At 34.0% G+C, this 27,307-nt stretch overlaps 1 protein-coding gene across 5 annotated transcripts in view; it reads left to right on the top strand.

Annotated features, from left to right (window-relative positions):
- The first annotated feature begins 21,852 nt into the window (after positions 1–21,852).
- LOC114341246 (protein LSM14 homolog B) overlaps positions 21,853–27,307 on the top strand; it is an 80,185-nt gene continuing 74,730 nt past the window's right edge. For 3 of the 5 annotated variants that reach the window (XM_028292048.2, XM_028292077.2, XM_028292055.2), the window contains exons 1-2: positions 21,853–22,224; positions 26,157–26,609. In XM_028292048.2, the coding sequence (XP_028147849.1) occupies positions 22,104–22,224; positions 26,157–26,609 (574 nt within the window). In that variant the 5' untranslated portion in view covers positions 21,853–22,103. The remainder of the gene's footprint in view (positions 22,225–26,156; positions 26,610–27,307) is intronic. The other 2 variants (XM_028292062.2, XM_028292070.2) reach the window with 1 other exon arrangement.

The raw sequence follows: 27,307 nt of genomic DNA on the forward strand, positions 1-27,307 counted from the left end.
GTCAATCAAAATAAAAAATATTTAACATTTATGATTTTTTTATTTTGTACTGTAATAAAGGTATCTTACATAAGTACATAATTTTAATTAATAAAAGCTACATTTATTTATACGTTTAATTTTAAAATAGTTTTTTTCGCTTCCTGAAAAAACTCAAATTTCGACTTGTCTGCTTTTGTCCGCCGACCACACATTTTAGATGTCATGGTATAAGACAGAAATATCCAGTGACGTCTAGAACGTCACAAAATGTTTGAAAACGTATGAAGTGGACAGTTCGAGAATGGTTGTATTTTAGTATTTGAAAGGACCAGGCAACACTCCTTATGGAAAAGTGGTCCCGGTCAAATTTGATGAAAGTTTGGTCAATGATACTCCTTGATGTGTAGATTAAAAAAGTCCATGGCACCTGGGTCTGAATAACTACTATTCTCGAGTTACAGCCTTCTGAAGTTATTGGATTCGGGTGCTTGGTTTACGTTAAGTGCACTAATTCACGGTCAAGTGAACGAAAATATTTATTATTAGAAGAGAAACTCATGTTCTTCGTACATACTTGCGTGTTGTATATGAATTTGTGGTCAGAAATTGTTGGATCATATTTTAGTCTTCAGAAAACCTCCGAAAAGTCTTCAGAAAACTGAAGAAGTGCGGTATAAAATGTGCTGCCAGATCGATATAAGCATTATCATGTTTTCATGAATGCTTCTCAGTTATGCAATACCAGCAAAACTGCAGTTCGGCTTTATCTTTAGAAAACTACTGAACAGTGGCGGATCTAGGGGGGATAGGGGTAATTCCACCGGTAACATGTTCCAGAATTAATGAAATAACTTTATTTAACGAAAATGAACGAGATGGAGCCATCAAAACACATTTATAACCAAAGAGCGGATAGTGTGACGAAAAGACGTAAGCCCAGAGCACGGGCGCCCATATAAAAATTTTTAGGGGGGTGGCAAACGTGAAGATGTTGCACATTATATTTTGTATACTTTGAATAACCATATATAATTCAAAGCACCCGAAAAGCCAGGGGGGTCACGGCCCCCCCTGCCCATGGGTATGGGTACGAGTACGATTTAAGGACCAGAGAAGATGAGTTACGGGTGTTAAGAGTACGAAATTGGAAAACGAAGGCGGAGGATAGAATGGAATCGAAACTGATTCTCGAACAGACCGAGGTCCACCAAGGGTTCTACAGCCAATGATGATGAGCTTTTAATACAAAATACACACACCGGCAAAATCAGCCGAACACGTTAAAAATGGGACATGTTTGATGTCCCGTATTTCATAAACCAGTGGTCCGATTTGAGTGATTCTTTTACTATGTTATAGCCTTATTATTTAAGAATATCGGTGTAATAATATTGTTTCTATACAGGTAAATGTCATTTGATACCGGGTGTAACAAGCATACTGTGTTTTTTTCTTAAAGTTCGGAACACCCTGTGGAATATTCCAGCATATATAAAATATTAAAATTAAAACTCGATTGTAGAATTATGCTTTCTTAACATTTTCTTTTTTGATTCATTTGCTTAAGTTAGAAAATACAAAAGTTATGTGCTTTAAAATCTAACCATGTTTTTTATCAATAAATCCTCATAGTAGGGGAGAAAAGTATGCTAAATTTGCAATTACTCGAGCGTTCTTGGGACCTGGAGTGGATTGTGAAGAGTGGGTGCTACAACCAAAAAAAGTTAAGTTAAGGCTGTTTTATCAGTTGAAGCACATTACAATGTTAAGTGGGCGTATCACTTACTTTCGTAGACTGCTTACGTCAGACACACGTGACTCCCTACTTGAAATTGATTGGAAGTAGGGAGTGCGACCGACACTTCGATCTTTACTCAGTGGCGCCGGCGGACAAGTATTTTAATGACAACAAAATGCATTATTCTCCATTCAAATTAGTTTTGTCGGGAATACCTTGTTTGTTTGATTTTATCGTGGATAATATTTTAAAAAGAATTATCACATTTTTGTCACATAGTTTGGCCTAGGTCAAACTAGTTTATTCTGATATAATAAAGATTCACACTTCAGGATAAACTAGTACGGCCTTCTTCTTCTTCTTGTAGTGCCTATCCGTTTCGGATGTTGGCGGCCATCATGGCAATCTCTACTTTTCACACTGCTGCTCTGAAAAGATTTGTAGTGGTTGTGTTGAACCACGTACGTAGATTTTTCAGCCAGGAAATCCTTCGCCTAGTACGGCCTAATTTATCCGAGTCGAAAGTAATTTGACGAACATGTAAGGACTTTTACATGCGGGGAATTCCCAAATTACGTCCTTTATAATCCAAGGATGGTACTAAAAGTGAGAAATTTGACCTAGGCTGTCTGTCCGTCGGTCCGTCCGACCGCGAATATAACTGCTCCGTCACTATACTAGGTAGAATGACAAATAAGGTGTCAAATGAAAGCTTATAATCCAAGGATGGTACCAAAGGTGAGAAATTTGAGCTAGGCTGTCTGTCCGTCGGTCCGTCCGACCGCGAAAATAACTGCTCCGTCACTATACCAGGTAGAATAAAAAATGAGGTGTCAAATAAATGCTTTTAATCCTAAGATGTTATTAAAGGTGAGAAATCTTAGCGAGGCTTTCTGTCCGTCTTTCCGTCCGATCGCGAATGTAATTCTTCCGTCAATATACCAGATATAATGACAAATGAGGTGTCAAATGAAAGCTTAGAATCCAAGGCTGGTACTAAAGGTGAGAAAGGACCCCGCAGAAACCTTATGGGAAATGGCTCTCTGTCAAATGCTCTGATACTTTGGATTCTGGTAGTCCTTGATATGTAGAACAAAAGACTTCATGGGCGCGTAGCTCCAAAAAATTATAGTTCTGAGATATAAGCCTCTGAAGTTATAGGTACAGTGAGGACGTTTGAGTTGAAATAAATTCATTTTCTCGAGAATGGGAGACTCTGGAGATAAATTACGAATGAGCTCGATTTTTATTTTTAAATAATAATTTTCTGGCGTATATATCATACTAGTGACGTCATCTATCTGGGCGTGATGACGCAATCGGTGATTTTTTTAAATAGGAATAGGGGTCGTGTGATAGCTCATTTGAAAGGTAATTTAATTCTCTATTCACTAATGTAAACATTAACATAATTATTTATACAGGGTGGCCAAAACTTTTTTTTAATTAAATTAATTGAGACAAAAAGAAGAATGTATATAATTTATTTATTTCGAAATACATTTTACTGCTGTCAGAAAACAGAAAAAAATGTTAATTTGAAAAATAAACATTGCCTTTCGCTTAAATTAAATGTCCAAACTGCTAAGAGGTAGGTGGGTGGCAGCTTTAATATTGAATTTAAGCAAAAAACAATATTTATTTATCAAATAAACATTTTTTTCTGTTTTCTGACAGCAGTAAAATGTATTTCGAATTAAATAAATTATATACATTCTTCTTTTTGTCTCAATTAATTTAATTAAAAAAAAATTGGGCACCCTGTATAAATGTTGTTCTGAAGCTATTTTCTTGTGGCATTTTTATAATCAAGTATATTCAAATGGGAAATAAGCCACAATTTTACCTAAAAATGATTTTATTAACGTTTCGACGCCCAAGTCGGGTGTCGTTGTCAAAATACAAAATAATATTAAATAAACAAAAATGTTGTTGCTTAGTAAAAAATTCTTCTATAATTTATTTAATCTGACTCATTTATATCGGCAATTCAGACACGTATTATACATTTTAAAGTAGACGACTTTAAAAGTGATATTGCCAATATTGATGAGTTGCGTTCCTGGGACGACTTTACTAAAAGATAGTTCATTAGATTACATGAAATCAATCCCAACTCAAGAATAGCCGCCACAAAAAATCATAGCATGTGATCTGTCTTTAAAAAGACAACCAAATGCAACGGTGGTACTGAAATTCTTGCGTTAGAGATTCCATAGTAAATCACGAGAGAAAACCAGGAAAAACCTCGTGATACTATCCCGATATCGCAAGTATTTGGGTTTACATTTAGTTTACTCTCAAAACTAATACCAAATTCTGACTTGATATTTTAAATTTTAAATAATACTAAAATACTAAATATGTACTAACTCGATATGTTACTGATTTACTAATTGTGGTATTTTCTTTCTATTGACTTCCTCCTTTAGTATGGGTAACCACATCCTACTGCATTCTACCGAGGAATTTGCGACACAATTGGTTTCATTTAGCATAATTAGAGCTGCTTCTTTGATTTTTCTCTTTTTACTATCTGCTTCTTTTAGGACTATACTTGAATCTCTCCACTGAACTCTATGTTCATTATCCCATGCGTGTTGACATATTTGAGATCTATCAAATTCTCTATTTTTTATATAAGATTGATGTTCATTTACTCTAACGTCTAATGGTCTTGACGTTTCACCTATATAAAATTGTTCGCATTCACAAGGTATTTTATAAATACAATTCTTTGTTCTTTCTTGTTCACTGTTAGGTTTAGTTTTAGATAGAATAGATCTCAATGTGTTTGTTGTTTTGAATGTTGTTGATATGTTGAATTTATTTCCTATTGTTTTAAGTTTCTCGGATAGTCCTTTTACATATGGTATTGCTATTTTCCTCGTATTATTTCTTGTGAATGTTGTAGGATCCCGTTCTAAGTTGTTCTGTTCCATTCGATCCAATCAATCTTGACAATTCCTTATTTATAAACGATATGGGATAATCATTTTTTAATAAAACAGATGTTAACAATTGTTTTTCTTCTAAAAATGAATTTTCGTTAGAACAAGTAATTTTGGCTCTATCATATAAGGATTTAATGATTCCCTTTTTAACGTTGATGTTATGATTTGATTGGTAATTGAGATATCTGTTGGTGTGTGTTGGTTTTCTATACACTTGAGTCTCATATCCAGTATCCTTCTTTGAGACCAAAACATCGAGGAAAGGTAGGGTGTTATTGTATTCCTTTTCCATTGTAAACTTTATTGTCTCTTCTTGATCGTTTATAATATTCAGGAACGTATCCAACAATTCCGATCTATGAGGCCATATGGAAAACACATCATCTACATATCTCCACCATACTGTGGGTTTTAAATTTTGTTTAGAAATGATATTAGTTTCGAAATCCTCCATAAATATATTAGCCAATAATGGAGATAAAGAAGAGCCCATTGCGAGACCAAAATTTTGTTTATAGAATTCATTATTTAGTTGAAAATAGGTATTATTAGTACATAATGTCAATAACTCCATTATAGCTGATACATTTAGTCTTGTCCTAGTTGTTAATGTATTATCATTTTCTAATTTCGTTTTGATTATGTTTAAAGTTTTATCTAATGGTACATTTGTAAATAAACTGTTTATGTCAAAACTTACTAAAATATTATTTGGATTAAATTCTATATTTGATAATTTGTTTAAAAAATGTTGTGTATTTTTTTATAAATGTGTCATTATTATTTGCAAATGGTTTTATAATATTTAATAAAAATTTTGATAGTTCACTACAAGGAGAATTGATGGTACTACAAATAGGTCTAAGTGGAATATTTGCTTTGTGAATTTTCGGTACTCCATAAAAATGTGGTGTCTTACTGTAAATTTTTAAATTTATATTAAATTTTTATTAAATATTATAAAACCATTTGCAAATAATAATGACACATTTATAAAAAACACACAACATTTTTTAAACAAATTATCAAATATAGAATTTAATCCAAATAATATTTTAGTAAGTTTTGACATAAACAGTTTATTTACAAATGTACCATTAGATAAAACTTTAAACATAATCAAAACGAAATTAGAAAATGATAATACATTAACAACTAGGACAAGACTAAATGTATCAGCTATAATGGAGTTATTGACATTATGTACTAATAATACCTATTTTCAACTAAATAATGAATTCTATAAACAAAATTTTGGTCTCGCAATGGGCTCTTCTTTATCTCCATTATTGGCTAATATATTTATGGAGGATTTCGAAACTAATATCATTTCTAAACAAAATTTAAAACCCACAGTATGGTGGAGATATGTAGATGATGTGTTTTCCATATGGCCTCATAGATCGGAATTGTTGGATACGTTCCTGAATATTATAAACGATCAAGAAGAGAAAATAAAGTTTACAATGGAAAAGGAATACAATAACACCCTACCTTTCCTCGATGTTTTGGTCTCAAAGAAGGATACTGGATATGAGACTCAAGTGTATAGAAAACCAACACACACCAACAGATATCTCAATTACAAATCAAATCATAACATCAACGTTAAAAAGGGAATCATTAAATCCTTATATGATAGAGCCAAAATTACTTGTTCTAACGAAAATTCATTTTTAGAAGAAAAACAATTGTTAACATCTGTTTTATTAAAAAATGATTATCCCATATCGTTTATAAATAAGGAATTGTCAAGATTGGATCGAATGGAACAGAACAACTTAGAACGGGATCCTACAACATTCACAAGAAATAATACGAGGAAAATAGCAATACCATATGTAAAAGGACTATCCGAGAAACTTAAAACAATAGGAAATAAATTCAACATATCAACAACATTCAAAACAACAAACACATTGAGATCTATTCTATCTAAAACTAAACCTAACAGTGAACAAGAAAGAACAAAGAATTGTATTTATAAAATACCTTGTGAATGCGAACAATTTTATATAGGTGAAACGTCAAGACCATTAGACGTTAGAGTAAATGAACATCAATCTTATATAAAAAATAGAGAATTTGATAGATCTCAAATATGTCAACACGCATGGGATAATGAACATAGAGTTCAGTGGAGAGATTCAAGTATAGTCCTAAAAGAAGCAGATAGTAAAAAGAGAAAAATCAAAGAAGCGGCTCTAATTATGCTAAATGAAACCAATTGTGTCGCAAATTCCTCGGTAGAATGCAGTAGGATGTGGTTACCCATACTAAAGGAGGAAGTCAATAGAAAGAAAATACCACAATTAGTAAATCAGTAACATATCGGGTTAGTACATATTTAGTATTTTAGTATTATTTAAAATTTAAAATATCAAGTCAGAATTTGGTATTAGTTTTGAGAGTAAACTAAATGTAAACCCAAATACTTGCGATATCGGGATAGTATCACGAGGTTTTTCCTGGTTTTCCCTCGTGATTTACTATGGAATCTCTAACGCGAGAATTTCAGTACCACCGTTGCATTTGGTTGTCTTTTTAAAGACAGATCACATGCTATGATTTTTTGTGGCGGCTATTCTTGAGTTGGGATTGATTTCATGTAATCGAATGAACTATCTTTTAGTAAAGTCGTCCCAGGAACGCAACTCATCAATATTGGCAATATCACTTTTAAAGTCGTCTACTTTAAAATGTATAATACGTGTCTGAATTGCCGATATAAATGAGTCAGATTAAATAAATTATAGAAGAATTTTTTACTAAGCAACAACATTTTTGTTTATTTAATATTATTTTGTATTTTGACAACGACACCCGACTTGGGCGTCGAAACGTTAATAAAATCATTTTTAGGTAAAATTGTGGCTTATTTCCCATTTGAATATACCTGTATAAATGATTATGTTGATGTTTATATTAGTGAATAGAGAATTAAATAGCCTTTCAAATGAACTATCACACGACCCCTATTCCTATTTAAAAATATCATCGATTGCGTCATCACGCCCAGATGGATGACGTCACTAGTATGATATATATGCCAAAAATTATAATTTAAAAATAAAAATTGACCTGATTCGTAATTTATCTCCAGAGTCGCCCATTCTCGAGAAAATGAATTTATTCCAACTCAAACGTCCTCTCTATACCTATATCTTCAGAGGCTTATATCTTAGAACTATGATTTTTTGGAGCTACGCGTCCATGGAGTCTTTTGTTCTACACATCAAGAATTACCACAATCCTAAGTTTCAGAGCATTTGACAGAGAGCCATTTCCCATAAAGTTTCTGCGAGGTCCTTTGTTCTAGGACTTCCGGTTCTAGACGCTCATTTCAGGCCAAACTAGTTTGGGCTTTAGTAACATTCTTGGATTATAAGCTTTTATTTGACACCTCATTTTTCATTCTACCTGGTATAGTGACAGAGCAGTTATATTCGCGGTCGGACGGACCGACAGACAGACAGCATAGGTCAATTTTGTCACTTTTAGTACCATCTTTGGATTATAAGCTTTTCATTTGACACCTCATTTGTCATTCTACCTGGTATAGTGACGGAGCAGTTATATTCGCGGTCGGACAGACCGACAGACAGACAGCCTAGTTCAAATTCCTAACTTTTAGTACCATCCTTGTATTAAAAGCTTTCATTTAACACCTTGCTGAAAAATCTACGTACGTGGTTCAACACAACCACTAAAAGTCTTTTCAGAGCAGCAGTGAGAAAAGTAGAGATTGCCATGATGATCGCCAATATCCGAAACGGATAGGCACTAGAAGAAGAATAAGAAGAAGGCCGTACTAGTTTATCCTGAAGTGTGAATCTTTATTATATCAGGATAAACTAGTTTGGCCTAGGCTAAACTAGTTTGGCCTGAAGTGTGTTTATTTATATCAGGATAAACTAGTTTGGCCTACGCGTGATATGATAAACTAGTTTGACCTAGGTCATACTAGTTTATCCTAGGCGGTTAGGACAAAGTAGTTTGGCCTAGGCCAAACTAGTTTGTCCCGAAATCGGGTTTGGCCGGTAACATATACATTATTTTAATATATTTATAGGTTGCAGTTACATAAAAAAAGTATCCAATTGATGAATAAAACACAAATCGTGGATAGTAGTATAATTTTCTGTCTTATTTTAAAACACCCTGGGACTCATTTCTTATCTTGTCAACTTATATCCCTAAACTAATGTAATACTTAAAAATACGCGTAAACTAAAGAACTTGTAACTTATACCACTAAACTAATAATATATTATGTACTTAAAATACCCGTAAACTAAATAAGTTTAATGTTTTCAAAATAACTAAGAATACTGTAAACTGTAAACACTAAGCAAGTTGATGAAGAAAATACAAGAATGAATAACTGGAAATGGATTCTAATAATTCAAGCGAACTGACCGACTGACCGTACGTTCATGAGATTTGTCGTCACGAAGGCGATAACGATGAAACTAATCGCCAATGCTGCGTAACTCGTTTCATTATTAGATTTCAATATTTTTAGCAAATTTTCTTCAAAGTTGGAACACGCTTTTCTCGATTATTACTGGACACAGAAAGGTGAAAAAAAAATCAACGATTACAGAAAAAAAAACTCTTTCGAGTGATGGGAGTAAAAAGTTTGGTTATAATAGAACGTTAAACATTATAATCTAATTTTTCAACAGAATTTTCAAAAAAATAAAAAAAGTAAAACCATCATTTTAAAGGCAACATAATTTCGAACAACGTGTCCAAATTTCGAGACATTCTGTCGGTAAATAACAGAGAAAACACTGTCCCTAGGTTTTGGTGCACCGATAAAACAGCCTTAAGTTTTCCATAAAGTGTGGGACTCTCCATTTTTCAATTAAATTTTCATTTCCACCAATCGTTTTTTTTTCGATTATAGCGCCATTTATCCATAATAGGAAAAAATGTTGCGAATAAAAGTTGCTTATTTTTACGTCAAAGATCCAAATCTGCAATAAAAATTGGGGGCTCCTATTTAATATTTTAATGTAACCCCCCACCCCACCTCCGTGGGGGGTCGTGTTTGGTGCCATTCGGTAGATTTTTGAAAAATATTGAATAGGTGTATTTTGCAGTTTTACGATCTGATGTTCATTTCGAAAAATATCGCAGGGTTCGTATTTATAATTTTTAATTTACCCCCCACCCCTCTCCGTGTGGTGTCACGAGCCCCCACGGAGGTGGGGTGGGGGATTTAATTTAAAATCTTAAATAGGAGCCCCCGATTTTTATTGCAGATTTGGATTATTTACGTAAAAACAAGCAACTTTTATTCGACATATTTTTTCGAATTATGGATAGATAGCGCTAAAATCGGAGAAAAATGATTGTTTCAAATGGAAAATTAAATTAAAAAATGAAAAGTCCCCCACTTTATGGAAAACTTAACTTAACCTTTTTCTGATTTTAGCACATACTCTTCACAATCCAATAGGTCCCCATAACGCTCGAGTAACTGCAAATTTAGTATACTTTCTTCCCCTACTATGAGGATTTATTGATGAAAAACATGGATAGTTGTTAACGCACATAACTTTTTTATTATCTCACATAAGTAAATGAATCGAAAAGGAAAATGTTAAGCAAGCCTAAGTCTACAATCGAGTATTAATTCTAATATTTTACATATGCTAGAATATTCCACAGGGTGTTCCAAACTTTAAGAAAAAAACACAGTATGATTGGTACACTCGGTATAAAATGGTATTTACCTGTCTAGCAACAATATTATTACAACGATATTCTTAAATAATAAGGCTATACCATACTAAAAGAATCACTCAAATCGGAACACTGGTTTATGAAATACGAGACATCAAACATGTCCCATTTTTAACGTGTTCGGCTAATTTTGCCGGTGTGTGTATTATGGAGAATAATTTTGTAGGGTTATTTTTATAACAACTATAATATTCATACTTAGGTATAATCATATAGAAGAAATGGTCAATGGAGAAGGCTTCATAATCATGATTTTGATAACTTTCCTGTTTTCGACTTAGACTACCTAAAAGACCTTACGATTGGGATATATCAAATTAAACTGGCACCATCTTACATACAAGATAAAATAATACGAGAAAATGACGAGGAGTTTCAAATTGATGAGAATATGGATAAACCGGGATTCATAAGAGTTCGAATATTTTCTAGGTTTCGGCAAGCTACAAAACACCAAGTATTCATTTCCTATACGATTGATGAAGATAATGATGATGAGTCTGTAGAAGAACCGATTAACGGGTACTACTGTACCTGTCAATCTGGTGAGAGAACTGTAGGTACTTGTGCTCATATCACCAGTGTGTTATGGTTTTTAGGCTTTGCAAGACATCAACCCAATGTTAAGTATCCTGATAGGTCGTTAGTTAACACGACGTATGATGCATCTATCCGAAATCAGCAAAATGTTAACATAAGAATAGTCGAAGATGATTTAAACTCGATTTTTCCATAGACAATTGTAATTAATATTTAACATTTACAAACTACCATTTACTTTGTTTTTTTTTGTATTGAAATCAAGTCCATGTTCTCTACCTGTCTTATATCTGATATCCGGGACAAGTTTTATGTCAACCAATGTATTTTTTTATGTTTCAACAATTTTTTCTTTAATTATTCTGGAACATGTTACTAGTGGAATTACCCCCATCCCCTAGATCCGCCACTGGTCAGTAGTTTTTTAAAGATAAGACGGAACTGTAGTTTTGCTGGGATTCCTGAGAAGCATTCATGAAAACATGATAATGCTTATATCGATCTAGCAGCACCTTTTATACCGCACTTCTTTAGTTTTCTGAAGACTTTTCGGAGGTTTTCAGAAGACTAAAATACGATCCAACTATTTTTGACCACGAATTCATATACAACACGCAAGTATGTATGAAGAACATGAGTTTCTCTTCTTCTAATAATAAATATTTTCGTTCACTTGACCGTAAATTAGTGCAGTTAACGTAAACCGAGCACTCGAATCCAATAACTTCAGAAGGCTATAACTCGAGAATAGTAGTTATTCAGACCCAGGTGCCATGAACTTTTTTAATCTACACATGAAGAAGTATCATTGACCAAACTTTCATCAAATTTGACCGGGACCACTTTTCCATAAGGAGTGTTGCCTGGTCCTTTAAAGTTGTCAGAGTTGTCAGAAAGAAGACGAAGAGAAACGTAGACAAGAGGAGTAAGAGAAGCGGATGCAAGAAAAGAAAGAGGAGAAAGAGGAAAAGGAGCGTCGTAGGGAAGTGAAAGGGAAGCTTAAACAAGAAGAGGAAAAGCGTAAGCAAAGAAGTCGAAGAGAAGCGTAGACAAGAAGAAGAAGAGGAGGAGAAGCGTAGAAACGTAGAGGTAAAAATTATAAATACACTCCTGGCCAAAAAAATTTGGACACCTTAAGTATGGGTCGTTTTTGATGGGACACCTTAAAAATGGGTGATTTTAAACCTGTTGCCCGATTTTAGTGATTTTTTTAGTATGTTATAGACTTATTCATTAAGAATCTCGATTTAGTAATATTGTTACTGAACATCTAAATATCATAATATACCAGGTGTAACAATATATACTACTGTGTTTTTTCCTCAAAGTTCGGAACACCCTGTGGAATATTCTAGCATTTAAAAAATATTGAAATTAAAACTCAATTATATTCTTGGGCTTTCTTAACATTATGTTTTTTGACTCATTCACTTATGTTGGATAATAAAAAAGTTATCTACTTTAACGATTAGCCATGTTCTTCCTCAATACAGGGTGTTTCTAAATAAGTGCGACAAACTTTAAGGGTTAATTCTACATGAAAAAATAATGACAGTTTGCTTTATAAACATACGTCCGCAAATTCCTTGTCTTCGAAATACAGGATGTTGAATTTTTTCTTACAAACTGACGATTTATTTATTGCTCTAAAAGCGGTTGAGGTATGCAAATGAAATTTGGTAATTTTAAGAGGTAGTCATTTTACAGTTGTTGACATACAAGTAAAAATTTTATATTCACCATTAGCGTGCATACAGGTATATGACCGGGTTATATGACCCGTATGCACGCCAATGGTGAATATAAAATACATAATTGTACGTCAAAAAATGAGCAATAACTACCTCCTAAAGAGAAACACAGTGTGTAAGAAAAAATTCAACATCCCGTATTTAGGAAACGAAGCATTTGCAGACATATGTTCATAAATCAAACGGTCATTATTTTTTCACGCAGAATTACCCCTTAAAGTTTGTCGCACTTATTTAGAAACACCCTGTATTGATGAAGAACATGGCTAGTTGTCAAAGCACCTAACTTTTTCATTATCCAACAGAAGTGAATGAGTCACAAAGCAGAATATAAAGAAAAAAATTCAATATTCTTTAAATGCTAGAATATTCCACAGGGTGTTCCGAACTTTGAAGAAAAACACAGTATTATTGTTACACCCGGTATATAATGACATTTACATGTTCAGCAACAATAATAATACATCGAGATTCTTAAAGAATAAGGCTATAACATACTAAAACAATCACTAAAATCGGACAACAGGTTTAGGAGATTCGAGACATCAAAAATCACTCATTTTTAAGGTGTCCCATTTTTTTGGCCAGGAGTGTAGGTTATCCCAAATTCAAGAAAATTTTACATTACAAGTAAGTCAAATTAATACTAGAATAGATACATTAGTAGAACTGTAGAACAACAAAAAGATTTAAAACAGCAACAAAACTATTTAGACAATCAATTTGGACAACAACAAATCAATTTAAAATCTAGTTTAGACAGAGTTGATAGACAGATAGTTGAGTTAGAGAGAAAAATGGCTTCCTTTTCTAATGTTATTTCAGTCAATAATGTCGAATCAGAACAAACAGCTTCATCATCTGCCATACTTGAACCAGGCATGACCAGGCACAATAGCAGTGGCGGCCGGTCAGGGTCGGCAGTGCCGACCCACACATTTATAGATATTATAGATTGAAGCTAGGACAAATAATCCCCGGACAAATAATCCCGGACAAAAAATCCCCACAAATTATCCCCAGACAAAAAATCCCCGGACAAAAAATCCCCACAAGAAATCCCCACAAATAATCCCCACAAATAATCCCCGGACAAATAATCCCAGGACAAAAAATCCCCACAAAAAATCCCGGACAAAAAATCCCCACAAATTTTTTTGGACAAAATATCCCCACAAATAATCCCGGACAAAAAATCCCCAAGAAATTTTTTTTTGCTACCTAATAGTTCTCTAAAAGTTTTCCCGTGAATGCAATCGACGCAAATGTTTTTCATCCTCACTGGATGAAAGTTACAGCAATCGCCATGAAACTAGTTTTCGGCACGAAAATAATGATTATCGATTAAAATTAAGGATACATTGTAATTTCGATTACCAAATGTCGAATTCCAATTGTGAGTTTTTTTCAAAAATCGTGGAAGATATGGGGAATAAGCTAAGGCTTTGGGAATCATGTTGTACTTATTGTCTATTCGTGATGATAACTGCTGGTCCAGAAAACGATAATCTTGATTGTAATGCAAAAAATTCTGTTCCTTTTTGTAAGTTTAACGTCAAAAATATTTAGTCATCATCATCATCACTGGCGTTATAACTTTTCAACCTTTTTCTAGGCCGCCAGACTGCATCTTTCCACCTTTATCTAGGCCGCCAGACTGCATATTTCCATCTTTTTCTAGGCCGCCCTACAGACCTTCTCCCATCTGGCCTCTCCCCCATGCAGCCATGTCTGGTTTGATTTATGGATAAATTTTTAAAGTTTTTTTATGGATGCACACAGATCCTCAATTACGTTTTCTAAAAACCTGATATCGAATAGTAATGAACATAAATTTGTTCCCAAAACCAACAAAAAAGTCAAAATAATAGAAAAGCTTTCGGCGATGCGATGCGTGGAACGGATTTTTTACATTAGTATAATCAAGATTATTGTTTTCAGTATAGTTATCAGTTATTATCATGATTCATGAATAGACAATGTTTTGAACAGAGTTACTCAAAGCAGTGATCAAAAGATTTAAGCCAATTACAACATGATTCCCACAGCCTTAGCTTATTTCCCATATCTTCCACCATTCACGGGAAAACTTTTAGAGAACTATTCGACAGCAAACATTTCTTGGGGATTTTCTGTCCGGGATTTTTTGTGGGGATATTTTGTCCAAAAAAATTTGTGGGGATTTTTTGTCCGGGATTTTTTGTGGGGATTTTTTGTCCGGGGATTATTTGTCCGGGGATTATTTGTGGGGATTATTTGTGGGGATTTTTTGTGGGGATTTTTTGTCCGGGGATTTTTTGTCCGGGGATAATTTGTGGGGATTTTTTGTCCGGGATTATTTGTCCGGGGATTATTTGTCCGGACCCCTATAGATTTTTTTAATATTCAATTTAATTAGAGTTTATGTAATTTTTTGTATCTGTGAAATAAAAAAAAATGTCAGATAATACAGACTAAATTTTATTCATGGCCTTTAAAAGGATTCGACCAATCCGAGTGTTAAGTGATCCCTGCGCATTTTCAAACACTGAATGATCCGAGCCATTCATCTGACTGTTCGGCTAGCCGACCCCAGCTCCTCCGTAGCTTGACGATTTACACGTAAAACTCAACGAAAAATACAAGTCGATGAGCAACCAAACATATATTTCTCCGTAGGCATTAAGCGGCAGGTACGGCATATTTAAATCTGCCGGTTTCATTTGGAAGCATCGGCAGAAATTGTAAAAAATAATCACGCCATTTTACGTCGTTTAATTGATATTGTAATTTTTTTTAAGTTGTCAGGAATTATCATTTATTTATAGATATATAATATCGTATAATCGTTATATAATATAATTATAGATAACTAATAAAATTGTTTAAGAAATACGATTTGGATTTTCTAATGTACTTTCTGAGTCTAAGATATTTAGCGGCATGTCTAAAACAGTACAGAATGAACTAATATAATTAATTAGTTACATTTTGAGTAACGTTATTGGATCTGAGCTTCAGAAAACCATTAGCTTTTCGCTAGAAATAGATGAAACTTCTGATTATCATGTCATTTACAATAATTATCAATTGTTGTCCGATTCGCGTTACGTGGTAATATTTATAAGAGGTTTTAAGGTTTTACAGACGTGAGTAAAAGCTATAAGGCAGAATATGTTTTTGGTGTTTTAAAGAACAGATTAAAATTTTTTGATATCAAAAATAAATTGGTAGGGCAAACTTATGACGGCGCTGCCGTGATGTCTGGTGAATTGAACGGTCTCCAGGCAAAAGTTAAAACTATTGCACCACAAGCTTTATTTGCTCACTGTCATGGGAATAGAATGAATTTAGTTTTGCAGGATACGTGTAAAAAAATTAAGAATATCGTCTTTTCTTGCCAGTTTAGCTCGCCCAAACGGACTACTGTTTTTAGAAAAATTTGTTTCGAAAAAATGCAAACAGTTTGTTGGACGCGATGAAATTTTAAACCTCGGTTAGTTTCCACTGTAGCAGATTTTCGTGAACAGCCTTTGGAAGTTTTTTTAAGGTTTGAAAACTTTCTTAAATGATTACTCTTTTAATACTCTTTTAAATATTTTTAAGAAAGTGTCTGCCCAAACCGATTTGATATTCATTGTTGTTCAAAATCAGTCAACTAACATTATTTATTTCAAAGATAAAATAAGAAAACTGGTGCAAAATCTCAAAGATTTTCGTAATGATAGTAGTTTTCAATATATACGCAGTGACGTTTTGGGTTCGCTTGATATTTCCGAACCACCCCAAAAAAGACACAGGCATGAAACATATCTCGAAAAATGAGTATATTTCGAAATTTTGGATATCTACTATGTATTATGCAAATAGATACTCGTTTTTCGAATTTAGAACATTTGCAAATTTTTGACCTCTTTGACGATTCAAAATTTAAAAGTTACCTTCGCCAAAAGAACTTTCAAGATATTTATTATTACAAATTACTTAAAAATTACGCTGATCCAAATATTTTCAGAAAGTTAGATAAGTTACAAAATATGTGTAATTTTATATAGTAAGTACTGCAATTCATTACAACATAACAAACTGATCATCAATTCTCTTATTACCACCAACTTCTGCTTTAAATGAACGGGATTTCTCTTGTCTCAAAAGAATCAAAACATATTGTCGAAACACCATGAAAAAGAGAATGTCAAGTAAACCAAACAAAAAAAATCTCCTATGATGATTTAAGCTTTTTAATTAGATGGTATGCCTATATGAGGAGACAAAAAGACCTTGCCGACCCTGTCTCTAAGGCCACGAGCCGCCACTGCACAATAGGGCTTTTCATTCACAGTCATTTGTTTCGAGCTTCTGTCATATGTCGTATTATAATCCGTGTATATTAATATTATTCACAGATTATACAACATATGACAGAAGCTCGAAACAAATGACAATCGATGAAAAGTCCTATTAGAACAACCAAAATTTTAAAACCACCCACGTTCGATTGCCAAACAGCATGGGAAACATATCGTTTTCAATTTGAAGCTGCAGCTAGACCAAATGGCTTGAATGAGAACGAAATGGCAGCTTCCTTGGTGGTGTCGCATTCAGGACAAGAAGAAACCGTTTTTTCTTCCTCAGAATGCACCCAGTTATACCTCTCTACTCTAGTACAAGCTTTAGAGACAAGATATAGCCAGCAGCATCTAAAGCAGGTTTTCCAAAGTCAGCTGAAAGTTGGATATCAAAAACATAACAAAGGCCTGCAAGAATTTGAAGCTGATATTAAGAGACTATTGCATTTAGCGTACCTTCAGGCACTTGAAGATTTTCTGGAACAAATTGGTATACAAGCTTTCATAGATGGACTACATGATATCGAAATGCAAATTGGTATACAAATTGGTATACAAGCTTTCATAGATGGACTACATGATATCGAAATGCAACAGGCTCTCAGATTAAAACACCATAAAACGTCAAATAGAGCACTACTCTCAGCTCAACAGTTTGAAGATTTCGAAGAAAAGAAATAAGATTTCGAGAAAATGAAGAAGTCACTACATCAGATAATCAACAATCGATTTTTGTCCCAGATGTTAAACATACTCCAAAATCTTCAACAAAATCAACAAAAAGTTCAAAATCAAAACAGATGTGTTTTAACTGCGGAAGAATGGAACATTTGCAAACCTATTGCAGAAGCCGATCCCAAGCAATAAATGAAGAATACAATGAGGTCAGAAGGTCGCCTAGATCGACATCCAGAAACCCATCACATAGTCCTACTAGAAATACTAGTAGAGATAGGTAGGTATGTAAGAAATCGATCTCCCACAACTGATTACGACGCTAGGGAAACGAAAGCCTTCAAATTCGTAGTTATATTTTGAATAAAAATGGACAGAATTTATTACTTAAGGGCTACGTTGACTCCTTTATTCGCAACGGACTTCTGAAGAGAAAACTATAGCCAACTAAAACAAACTTACCTTCTTGAAACAGCTTCAGGTCACACTATTCCAATTCATGGAGACGTAACGGCATCCATAAATCCATACAGATTGGCAAGACCTTAATAAAACACTTATTTCTTGTAGCCGATATTAAAGATGAATGCATCTTGGGATAGATATTATGCGGAACAAATGTATCATAGATCTTCAAAATAAAAGTATGTTTGATTAATTATTTATATGGGAAATAAGCCACAATTAAAATGAGAAAAATAATTTTATTAACGTTTCGACGCCCAAATCGGGTGCCGTTGTCAAAATACAAAATATTATAAATAATAAATAAATAAATACAAAATAAATAGAGTAATATTTTGTATTTTGACAACGGCACCCGATTTGGGCGTCGAAACGTTAATAAAATTATTTTTTTCATTTTAATTGTGGCTTATTTCCCATATAAATAATTAATCATAAAAATGCCACAAGGAAATAGCTTCAGAACAACAAAAAGTATGTTTATTGAAAATGAAGAAGTTGTCCCCAATGCGGAAGAACCGATACCTCAATATAAATTGTAGTTAGTGGATACAGAAATTCCTTAAAATTCTGAAAGTATCGCCCTGGGGAGACTGAGTCAAAAACTTGAATGTCTACTTTTCGGCGTTGTGGAAAGCGAGGAACACGTTAGTGAAGGAATTTTGATAGCTAGGTGCCTCGTTAATGTTGATAAGATGATTCCAGTAAAGGTTGCTAATTTGTCTAAAAAACCTATTAAATTGAAGAAAAAACAACCAATAGCGATCTGTACGCCAATAGAAAAAATAATCAAGTGCCAAAAATATTTGAAACAGAATACAGCTTTTAAATTACCAAGTTGACGCTAACCTCGCGAAACAACTAATCAAAATTATTAATCGCTTAACAACCGAAGAATTTGAAAAAGTTAATGAATTTATAAATTAATGAAAACTATGACATTTTTGAATCCGATAAATCTACAGGGCGTACTAGTTTTGGTTCAGCATAGAATTTATACTGGAGATGCAAGACCAATAATCAGTTAAGCACCATAGGCATGGATCCCGCGTACAAAAAAGTTGATTAATAGCAAGCTGAAAATTTGTTAATAGCTTAACGGTGTCTAGTCGGACAAACTTTGATGTACGGGAACACTAGAACAGGGGAAGTTTTAATTGTGGAACAGGTTAAACATTTGGAACATCAGACTACGAAAACTTTCCATGTATTTTATCGGACAGAACTTCCAATTGATTTGTTACCATTTCATTAAACTCTCATGCAAAAATCAGACTGGTATTTATCACCAACTGGGCATTTTAATAAGTCCAACACGAAGAACATGTCAAGTGACAGAAATTATATTGGTAATAAATAGCAGTCTGATTTTTGCATTAGAGTTTAATGAAACGGTAACAAATCAATTGGAAGTTCTGTCCGACAAAATACATGGGGGTTTTTGTAATCTTACGTTCCAAATTTTTAAAACTTCCCCTGTTCCAGTGTTCCCATACATCAAAGTTTGTCCGACTAGACACCGTTAAGCTATTAACAAATTTTCAGCTTGCTATTAATCAACTTTTTTTTAGTACGCGGGATCCAGCACTACCACGGAGATTACCGATTACCGTTTGCTAGACAAAAAGCATGTAGTTGAAAGCATAATACAAGACACATGATAAGTGCCGATATCATCGAAGAAGCTTCGGGCCCCTGGTGTTCACCAGTGTCACGTCCAGTTTGTTTTCACCCAATTTTGAAAAAATGTGAAACGTTGAATTATCCACGTCCGTCTGTCTGCCCGTCCGTGAACACAACTCCTCCGTAATTATATGAGGTAGCATGACAAGTGAGGTGTCAAATGAAAGCTCATAATAAATTCAAGGATATGGTACCTACTAAATGTGAGAACTTTGACCTAGGACTTCTATGGTTTTAGAAATGCAACCGAAAGTACTGTTTTAAAGTCACCGGAATAGTACAAGTGATATATTATTCGACGCGCCTTAGCAAGACGAGAACAAATATATACTTCCGGTTTCATGACTGTCTGTCCGTCTATCCGTCCGTCCGTAAACACAACTCCTCCGTCATTATACCACCTAGAATGACAATGAGGTGTCGAATGAAAGCTTATAATCCAAGGTTGGTACTAAGGTGAAACATTTGACCTAAGACTTCCGGTTTTAGAAATGCAACCGAAAGTACTATTTTCAAGTCACCGGAATGATACAAGCGATATATTCGATACGCCTTAGCAAAATATATACTTCCCGTTTCATGACTGTCTGTCCGTCCATCCGCGAATATAACTCCAACGTTATTAATACAGATAGAATGACTAATGAGGTGTCGAATGAAATCATATAAACCATGGATGGTATTAAATATGAGAAATTTGACCTCGGGCTTCCGGTTTTAGAGTTGCAAATGGAACTGGAAGTACCGTTTTAAAGTCACCGGAATAGCATAAGCGATATACTCGTATTATTAGACGAGCCTTAGCAAGATGATAACAAATGTATACTTTTTATTTTAAAATCATTTCCAGTTAAAAGCTATAACCAGTGCCATATTTACAGTCGCAGAAATAGTACATGTGACATTATCAATCGCAACTTATTGAAAAGTCGAGTTTGAATCTTTAGTGCCGGTTTTGAAGTCATTTCCCGTTTAAGCAATTATGACCGAAAGTTAAGTAAAAATTACTCAAAATTGGTGAATTCGTGTATCAATCGACGCAAAGTTACACGAAAAGAGTTCATATATCGACTTCCGGTTCTACTTTAATTCGGTCACTTTGGGTGAAAACCTAGAGTTTGTTTTTAAACCAGGAGTAAACCAAAAAGACAGATTCACACCCAAGAAAGTCATTAGAGAAATCATCAAATACATCTTCGTTTTTGGTTAATCATGTCCAAGATCATGTCCGCTTTCGACGGTAATCCATAAATATTATATTACTAGCTGACCCGGCGAACTTCGTACCGCATTAGAACTAAATAATGTTTAAAAGTTAAATAAATAAAAATTACCAGAAAGCCAAAAAATACTCAAAAATATATTGTGTAGGTATACTTTTTTCTTGTAAACAATATTATTTTGTGGTGAATGCTTAAAAATGGTTGTAAAAACGTACGGGTACGGGTTACCATTTTCATGTTCAACAACTTTGTTTAAAATCATCACGTGATCAAATGCATAGTTTTGCGAGTCTATGTACACCTACATATTTATAATGTACATATATACCTACATATATAATGTACACACTTACATAGGTACAAACATTCATTTTTATTTATATAGAAGAGGAAAATATTTAGATGGCTATTAAAAGATAACGGTTGGTGATAGAGAACTGAAAATTTAGGGTTGAATGTATATTTTGGTTCTACTATCATATATAATTAAAAAAGAACAGTTTGTCCAAAAAAAGAATAAAAAATAATTATGTTCAATCGAACATAATTAAGTAAGTTAAGTTCAATCGAACTGTTTTGCTCTCGGAAATATGTGATTTATGACCTGTCTTTCTGTTACACCCTGTATATCAAATCCATGTAAGATCACAAAATATGATATAAAATAAATCTAAATGTTAACATTTTATGATAAGCAAAACTAGTTTATCAAAGCTAGATCTTTAAATTTAGTAATACTCTTTTATTTAATATTATTCAATCTATTTTAATCACAGATTTTAATTAAATTTGAATCTTATAAAATATGACGTTTTGACACTATTTTATTCACCTACAATTCTTTGGCAACGCCGCTCGTGAAAATTCGACTCACTGGTTTTGTCAGCTGTTTGTCCGCCATCTTTCAATCGCCGTTGTGGAAGAATAGTAAATGTCATTCATTAATATTTGCTTCTGGCAGAAAGCTACTTGTATCTTCGCCATCCTTGGATAAAAAAGTTTTATACAAGATGACGACTGGAATGCCCGAGCTGGGCTCAAAAATAAGTCTAATATCGAAGGCTGATATTCGCTATGAAGGTCGTTTATTTACAGTTGATCCTCAAGAGTGCACAATAGCTTTGGCGTCCGGTAAGTAGAAGGAAATTACGTATACATATTTAGATATTAATTTGTACATAATTAATTTTGTGCTTATTACAAAATACCTATACCAATTGGACAATCTACATACTTCCAATTTTTTATATTTTAAAAGCTAAAAAGTCATAGTAATAGATAAGGATCTAATTTTGATAGAAAAACACTGTGAAATTGGGAGATAAAATTACAAAACACTAGCATTTCACTCGATTTTAATAGTTTTAGACAAGGGTCCCTTATTTTTAATGCATATATACAATTTTTAATTGCATTTTATTGAATTTATAGTAAATGAAAATAATTTTTCATTGACCATTGTACATTTATCTTTCTGACATTCTAGTTCTAGCTAGATAGTCCTTTCCTCTGTTATATTTAGAAAATTCAGTTTTTTAAGGCTTCTTTTATTGTAAAAAATAGATTAACATTGATTCTTTATTTGGATGTTATTTGTTGTTTTCTTTTTATCTTTTTTTGACATAATCTATCAGTGAGTGTGAAATATGGGCTTTAAAGTCATAATTTTTATTTTATCTAGATTTTATTGACTGTTAACTGTAATTTGGCTTTCTTAAAATTGTTACATTTACAGAAAATGTTTTTTTCGTCCATATTACTATTTTTATGCCCATTAATTAAAACAGGCTGTTAATTGTTCATTTTTTACTGGCAATACATTTTTAGATAGGTAAAAACTTTTGAAACTTTTTTTATTTATTACTTCCACCTTGTGAAGACTAAATGCCTAAAAGCTAGTTCCATGAAATTTTTAAGATTCTAATGCTAATTATTTTTCAACCATTTTGATTAGATACTATTTTTAATCATACAATTTTTGTGTAGAGCTTTGTACTTAAAATATAATATTTTACAGACCCTTACATAAATTGGAAATCAGAGAGAAAAATATGTTTAATCCAGATTGTACCTATTGCTATAAAGCTTTGAAGTGACTAGTATATTGAAAACTGAAAATTTATGGATTTTTTAAGTTCTAAACTAGTTCTTACTGGATATTTTTGTACAGTTACTTGTACTTGAAAAAGCTGAATACTGTCACATTCTCAATATTACTTTTTTGTAAGTCTTCATATACACTGTCCTTCGATCTCCTTCATAGTCTACATTTTCTTTTTTTGTATTTGCTTTTATGATGGTAACATTTTCGGCATTCTTTCCTTTCCCATGTGTCCTAAATATGGTCTTCTTCTTCTTCTTAACTCAGGTGAGACTCGTTGGTCTCTGGCACTTGGTCATAAAACCTTTGTACCAAACCCTGTTCTTCTCCTTAAACTTTAATAAGTCCTGTGGCCTCAACGAAGGCCAACAGTTTTCTTATTGGTAGTTTTAGGATCTCTTCTGGTTCAAACCTCATTGACCAGTGAAGTCCTGCCTTCACATCACCTAGCACATTGCAATGGCATAGTATGTGTATGGCAGTTTCTTCTTCCATTTCGCATTTTGTGCACCATCGTTCATTCACCTTACCTAGTTTGTATAGGTGATTTCTTAAACAGCAATGTCCAGTCACCATTTCAGTGACCGTTTTCATCTCTCGTTTATTGAGGTTCATCAAACTGTTATCTGAGTCAACTGAGTTTTTTATCAATATTCTTGATTATTTCTTTAGTCTGGATTTGCCCTTGAGTGTTTCTCCATTTATTTTGATGATTCTTTATCAGCCATTTCTGAACCTCGTTTTCATAGCATCTTTAGTGATGTCACAGAAAGGTTCTGGGCCTTCAAAAGTTTCTCTTGAGCCTTGTTTCGCCAACATATCTGCTCGTTCGTTACCATGCACCCCTTCATGACCCGGCACCCATATTAAAGACACTTTATTGTCTTTTGCCAGGTTATTGAGGAGATCTTTGCAGTTTCTCACCAGTTTTGATTTGGTGAGAGGGTTCTTTACAGCCAGAATAGCCGATTGGCTATCTGTGTAAATGTTGATTCTCTTAGCGTTAGGGTCTTCATCAATGATTTCATCAATGCAGGCCACCAAAGCAAAAACTTCAGCCTGGAACACCGTTGTATGTTTACCTAGGCTGTAAGATTTATTATAGTTACATGTTTGCCCAAAGACTCCTGATCCAGTACCATGGGCAGTTTTAGATCCATCAGTGAACCATATTGTCCCCGTTTATGTTTGGGACTTTTTGTTCTCTAGATGGTATAATTGTGTTAATCTTCTCAGTGAAGATTAGTTCTGGTGTCATCATATCTGAGTTCATCATAAAGATGGATTCCTCAAGTATAGTCCCAGTAATGTTTGTGTGGCTATTCAATATATAATTTGGCCTCCAAGTATTGTTTGTTTTGAGTCTCAGGATGGTCATAAAGGCTACCGCCGAAATATATAATTCCAGCGGAGGGAGACCTGTGATAGCCTCTAGTGAAGCCATTCCTGTACTATTCAAGGCTCCTGTTATATTTAGAAGCGCTTGTCTCTGTAGGGTGGTGAGAGTGGTCACACAAGATTGCAAAGCCGTCTTTCTCCACCAGAGTACTGACCCATAAGTGACTGTCGTTCGTATCACTGATGTGTACAACCAACATACCACCATTGGTTTCAATCCCCAGGTTTTACCTACAACTCCTCTGCAGTTCCAGAAGAGTCGCTTAGCCCTATTGGTTATTTTGGTAATATGAGTATTCCAATTGAGTTTCAAATCCAGGGTTACCCCTAGATACTTAACCTCATTGGTTTTTTCCAGTACCTCTCCAAATAATTTCAGCTCACTCAGTCCAGTAAGCTTCCTCTTATTTGTAAAGGCTACCAGTTTAGTTTTAGAAGGGTTCACAGAGAGGTTCTCTTTCAGACACCAGTTCTCTATGTTGTGAAGGGCATATCGCATCTGATACGCAACCGTGCTGGGAAATTTTCCCTTAGTTACTATTACGATATCATCTGCGAAACCCTGGACCCAGATTCCTTGGGAGCTTAGCCCATGAATCAGATCATCAACAACTATGTTCCATAATGACGGTGACAATACAACGCCTTGAGGGCATCCCTTAGTTGCCCTCAGATTTATGGTATCTTCATGCATATCTGTGGATATTATTCTGCTCTGAAGCAGAATCTGCTCTGAAGCAGTATAGCATCTGAATAATCCACTTGCATGTTGTGTTGTTGATTTTCTTCCTCACCAGTGCGCTTTGTATAGACTCGATCGAGGTATTATCAAATGCACCTTCTATGGTATAACCTATGGGCACCTAAATATGGTATTCTCATTAAAGGTTTTATTACCTTTTGCGACTTCGTACTTGTGCGAAACGGGCTTTTCTGCAGTTGCAGTAATTAAAAACAAGTACAGGTCAAACATACACTTAGAAAAAGAAATGAGAGTGGCAATTTCCAAACTGGAGCCCTGGTTTCCTGATCTGTTCTCAAAAAAGAAAGCACATCCCTCACATTAATCGGTCAGTTAAATAAATATCCCTTTTTATTTTTGTGCCATGTTTTGATTTCGTTCTTAATTTATAATAATAATTATGACCTGTTACTAGGATAGTACTAAAATTGGTAAGTATTATTGGGGTTGGGCTGAGGGGCGTCGCAAAAAATAGCAAAGTCCCAAGGGCGTCACAGTACGAATAAGTTTGTTAAGCCCTGACCTAGATTATCTCACATTCAGTTATTTGTAACATAGCACCTTCGCCTTCCAAGCCCTTTAAGTATTTTACACCTTAGAGTATCTAAAGGTTTTCTGACCTGATCAGCGTTTTAGGTTAGTTAAGGTTTATTATGGATTCCATACAATATAATGATACTTATTTTTAAATGAAACATGAAAGAATAGGGGGAGTAAATTTTTATTTTTATCTAAAAATCATTTGTTTCAACAGTTGTTTATTTTAAATCTACTTTGAATATTGTAGTATAGGATAGAATACATTTTTACTTTTTTTTGCAGTTCGCTCATTCGGAACTGAAGATCGTGATGCTCAATATCCAGTCCCTGCCCAAAACCAAGTATATGATTATATACTGTTTAGGGGTACCGATATCAAGGACATCAGAGTCACCAACAATGTGTCCCATCCACAACCACTCAATGACCCTGCCATTATGCAGCTTTCAGTTCCACCATCACTGGGAGGCCAAACCTTCCATCAAACTCATCCAGTTCTGGGTGCAATGGGTCCTCAAATGGGTCAGTTTCCTGGTGCATATGGTGGCATTGGTACCATTGGAGCAATAGGCACTGGAGCTATTGGAACATCATTGGGCATGCAGAGAGACAACAGGGGTTTGAACAATTCAAAGCCAAGTGAGTTAATATTGGGAACTAGTCCCCAGTCCAATACTGTGAAACCCCCAGTTCTTTCCCCCACTGGTATTCAACCTATTCAGCCTAATAATCATGGTAAAGTTTTTTTATTCTTAGCTTGATGCCTGTTGCTTTGCTTGGTTTGCATTTATATCAGGTAGAGTAATAATTCTTCACTTTATCATCCCATCACTTTTAAAAACATTTGGAAAAGGGTAGATTTGGTATATTTGTAGTAGTGTAATGTCTATGTTCCTAAAAATCTAGTTTTTCCATTGATCATTTTTCATGATCGCCATCATTATTAAAATATCTAAAATATCATAATCATAAAGGCATACCTATTAAGTAGCTTCAATAAATATGTAGAGTTGGTGTAGGTTCTATATCAGAAATAACAATATTTTTTTACTAATAACTTTTCTCATGTCTACGATTTACCACATGTGCTATATGCAATATCAATGATGGTACCACCTTCTGATGTTTTTTCATATTCGCGACAAATCTCACACCCATGATGATACATATATTTACGTTATTCAGCTACTGTAAGAACCATGCCACGACCCACCGAAATCCACCCACAACCCTCTAGTGGGTTGTGACCCACCAGTTGGAAACGCTGTGCTATATCATTGAGAGATTTATCATGATTGTTTTGAGAAATTTATTTTTCAGGACCTTTTTTAATATATATTGACACATAGGAGGTTTTCATTTTCTCTATTTACTAATGTAGCCATATGTTGCAATTTTTAACTTATATCCAATTTGGTTATTTGATTATTGTT

This window comes from Diabrotica virgifera, chromosome 5 (assembly GCF_917563875.1).
Source record: "Diabrotica virgifera virgifera chromosome 5, PGI_DIABVI_V3a".
NCBI classification, from domain to species: domain Eukaryota; kingdom Metazoa; phylum Arthropoda; class Insecta; order Coleoptera; family Chrysomelidae; genus Diabrotica; species Diabrotica virgifera.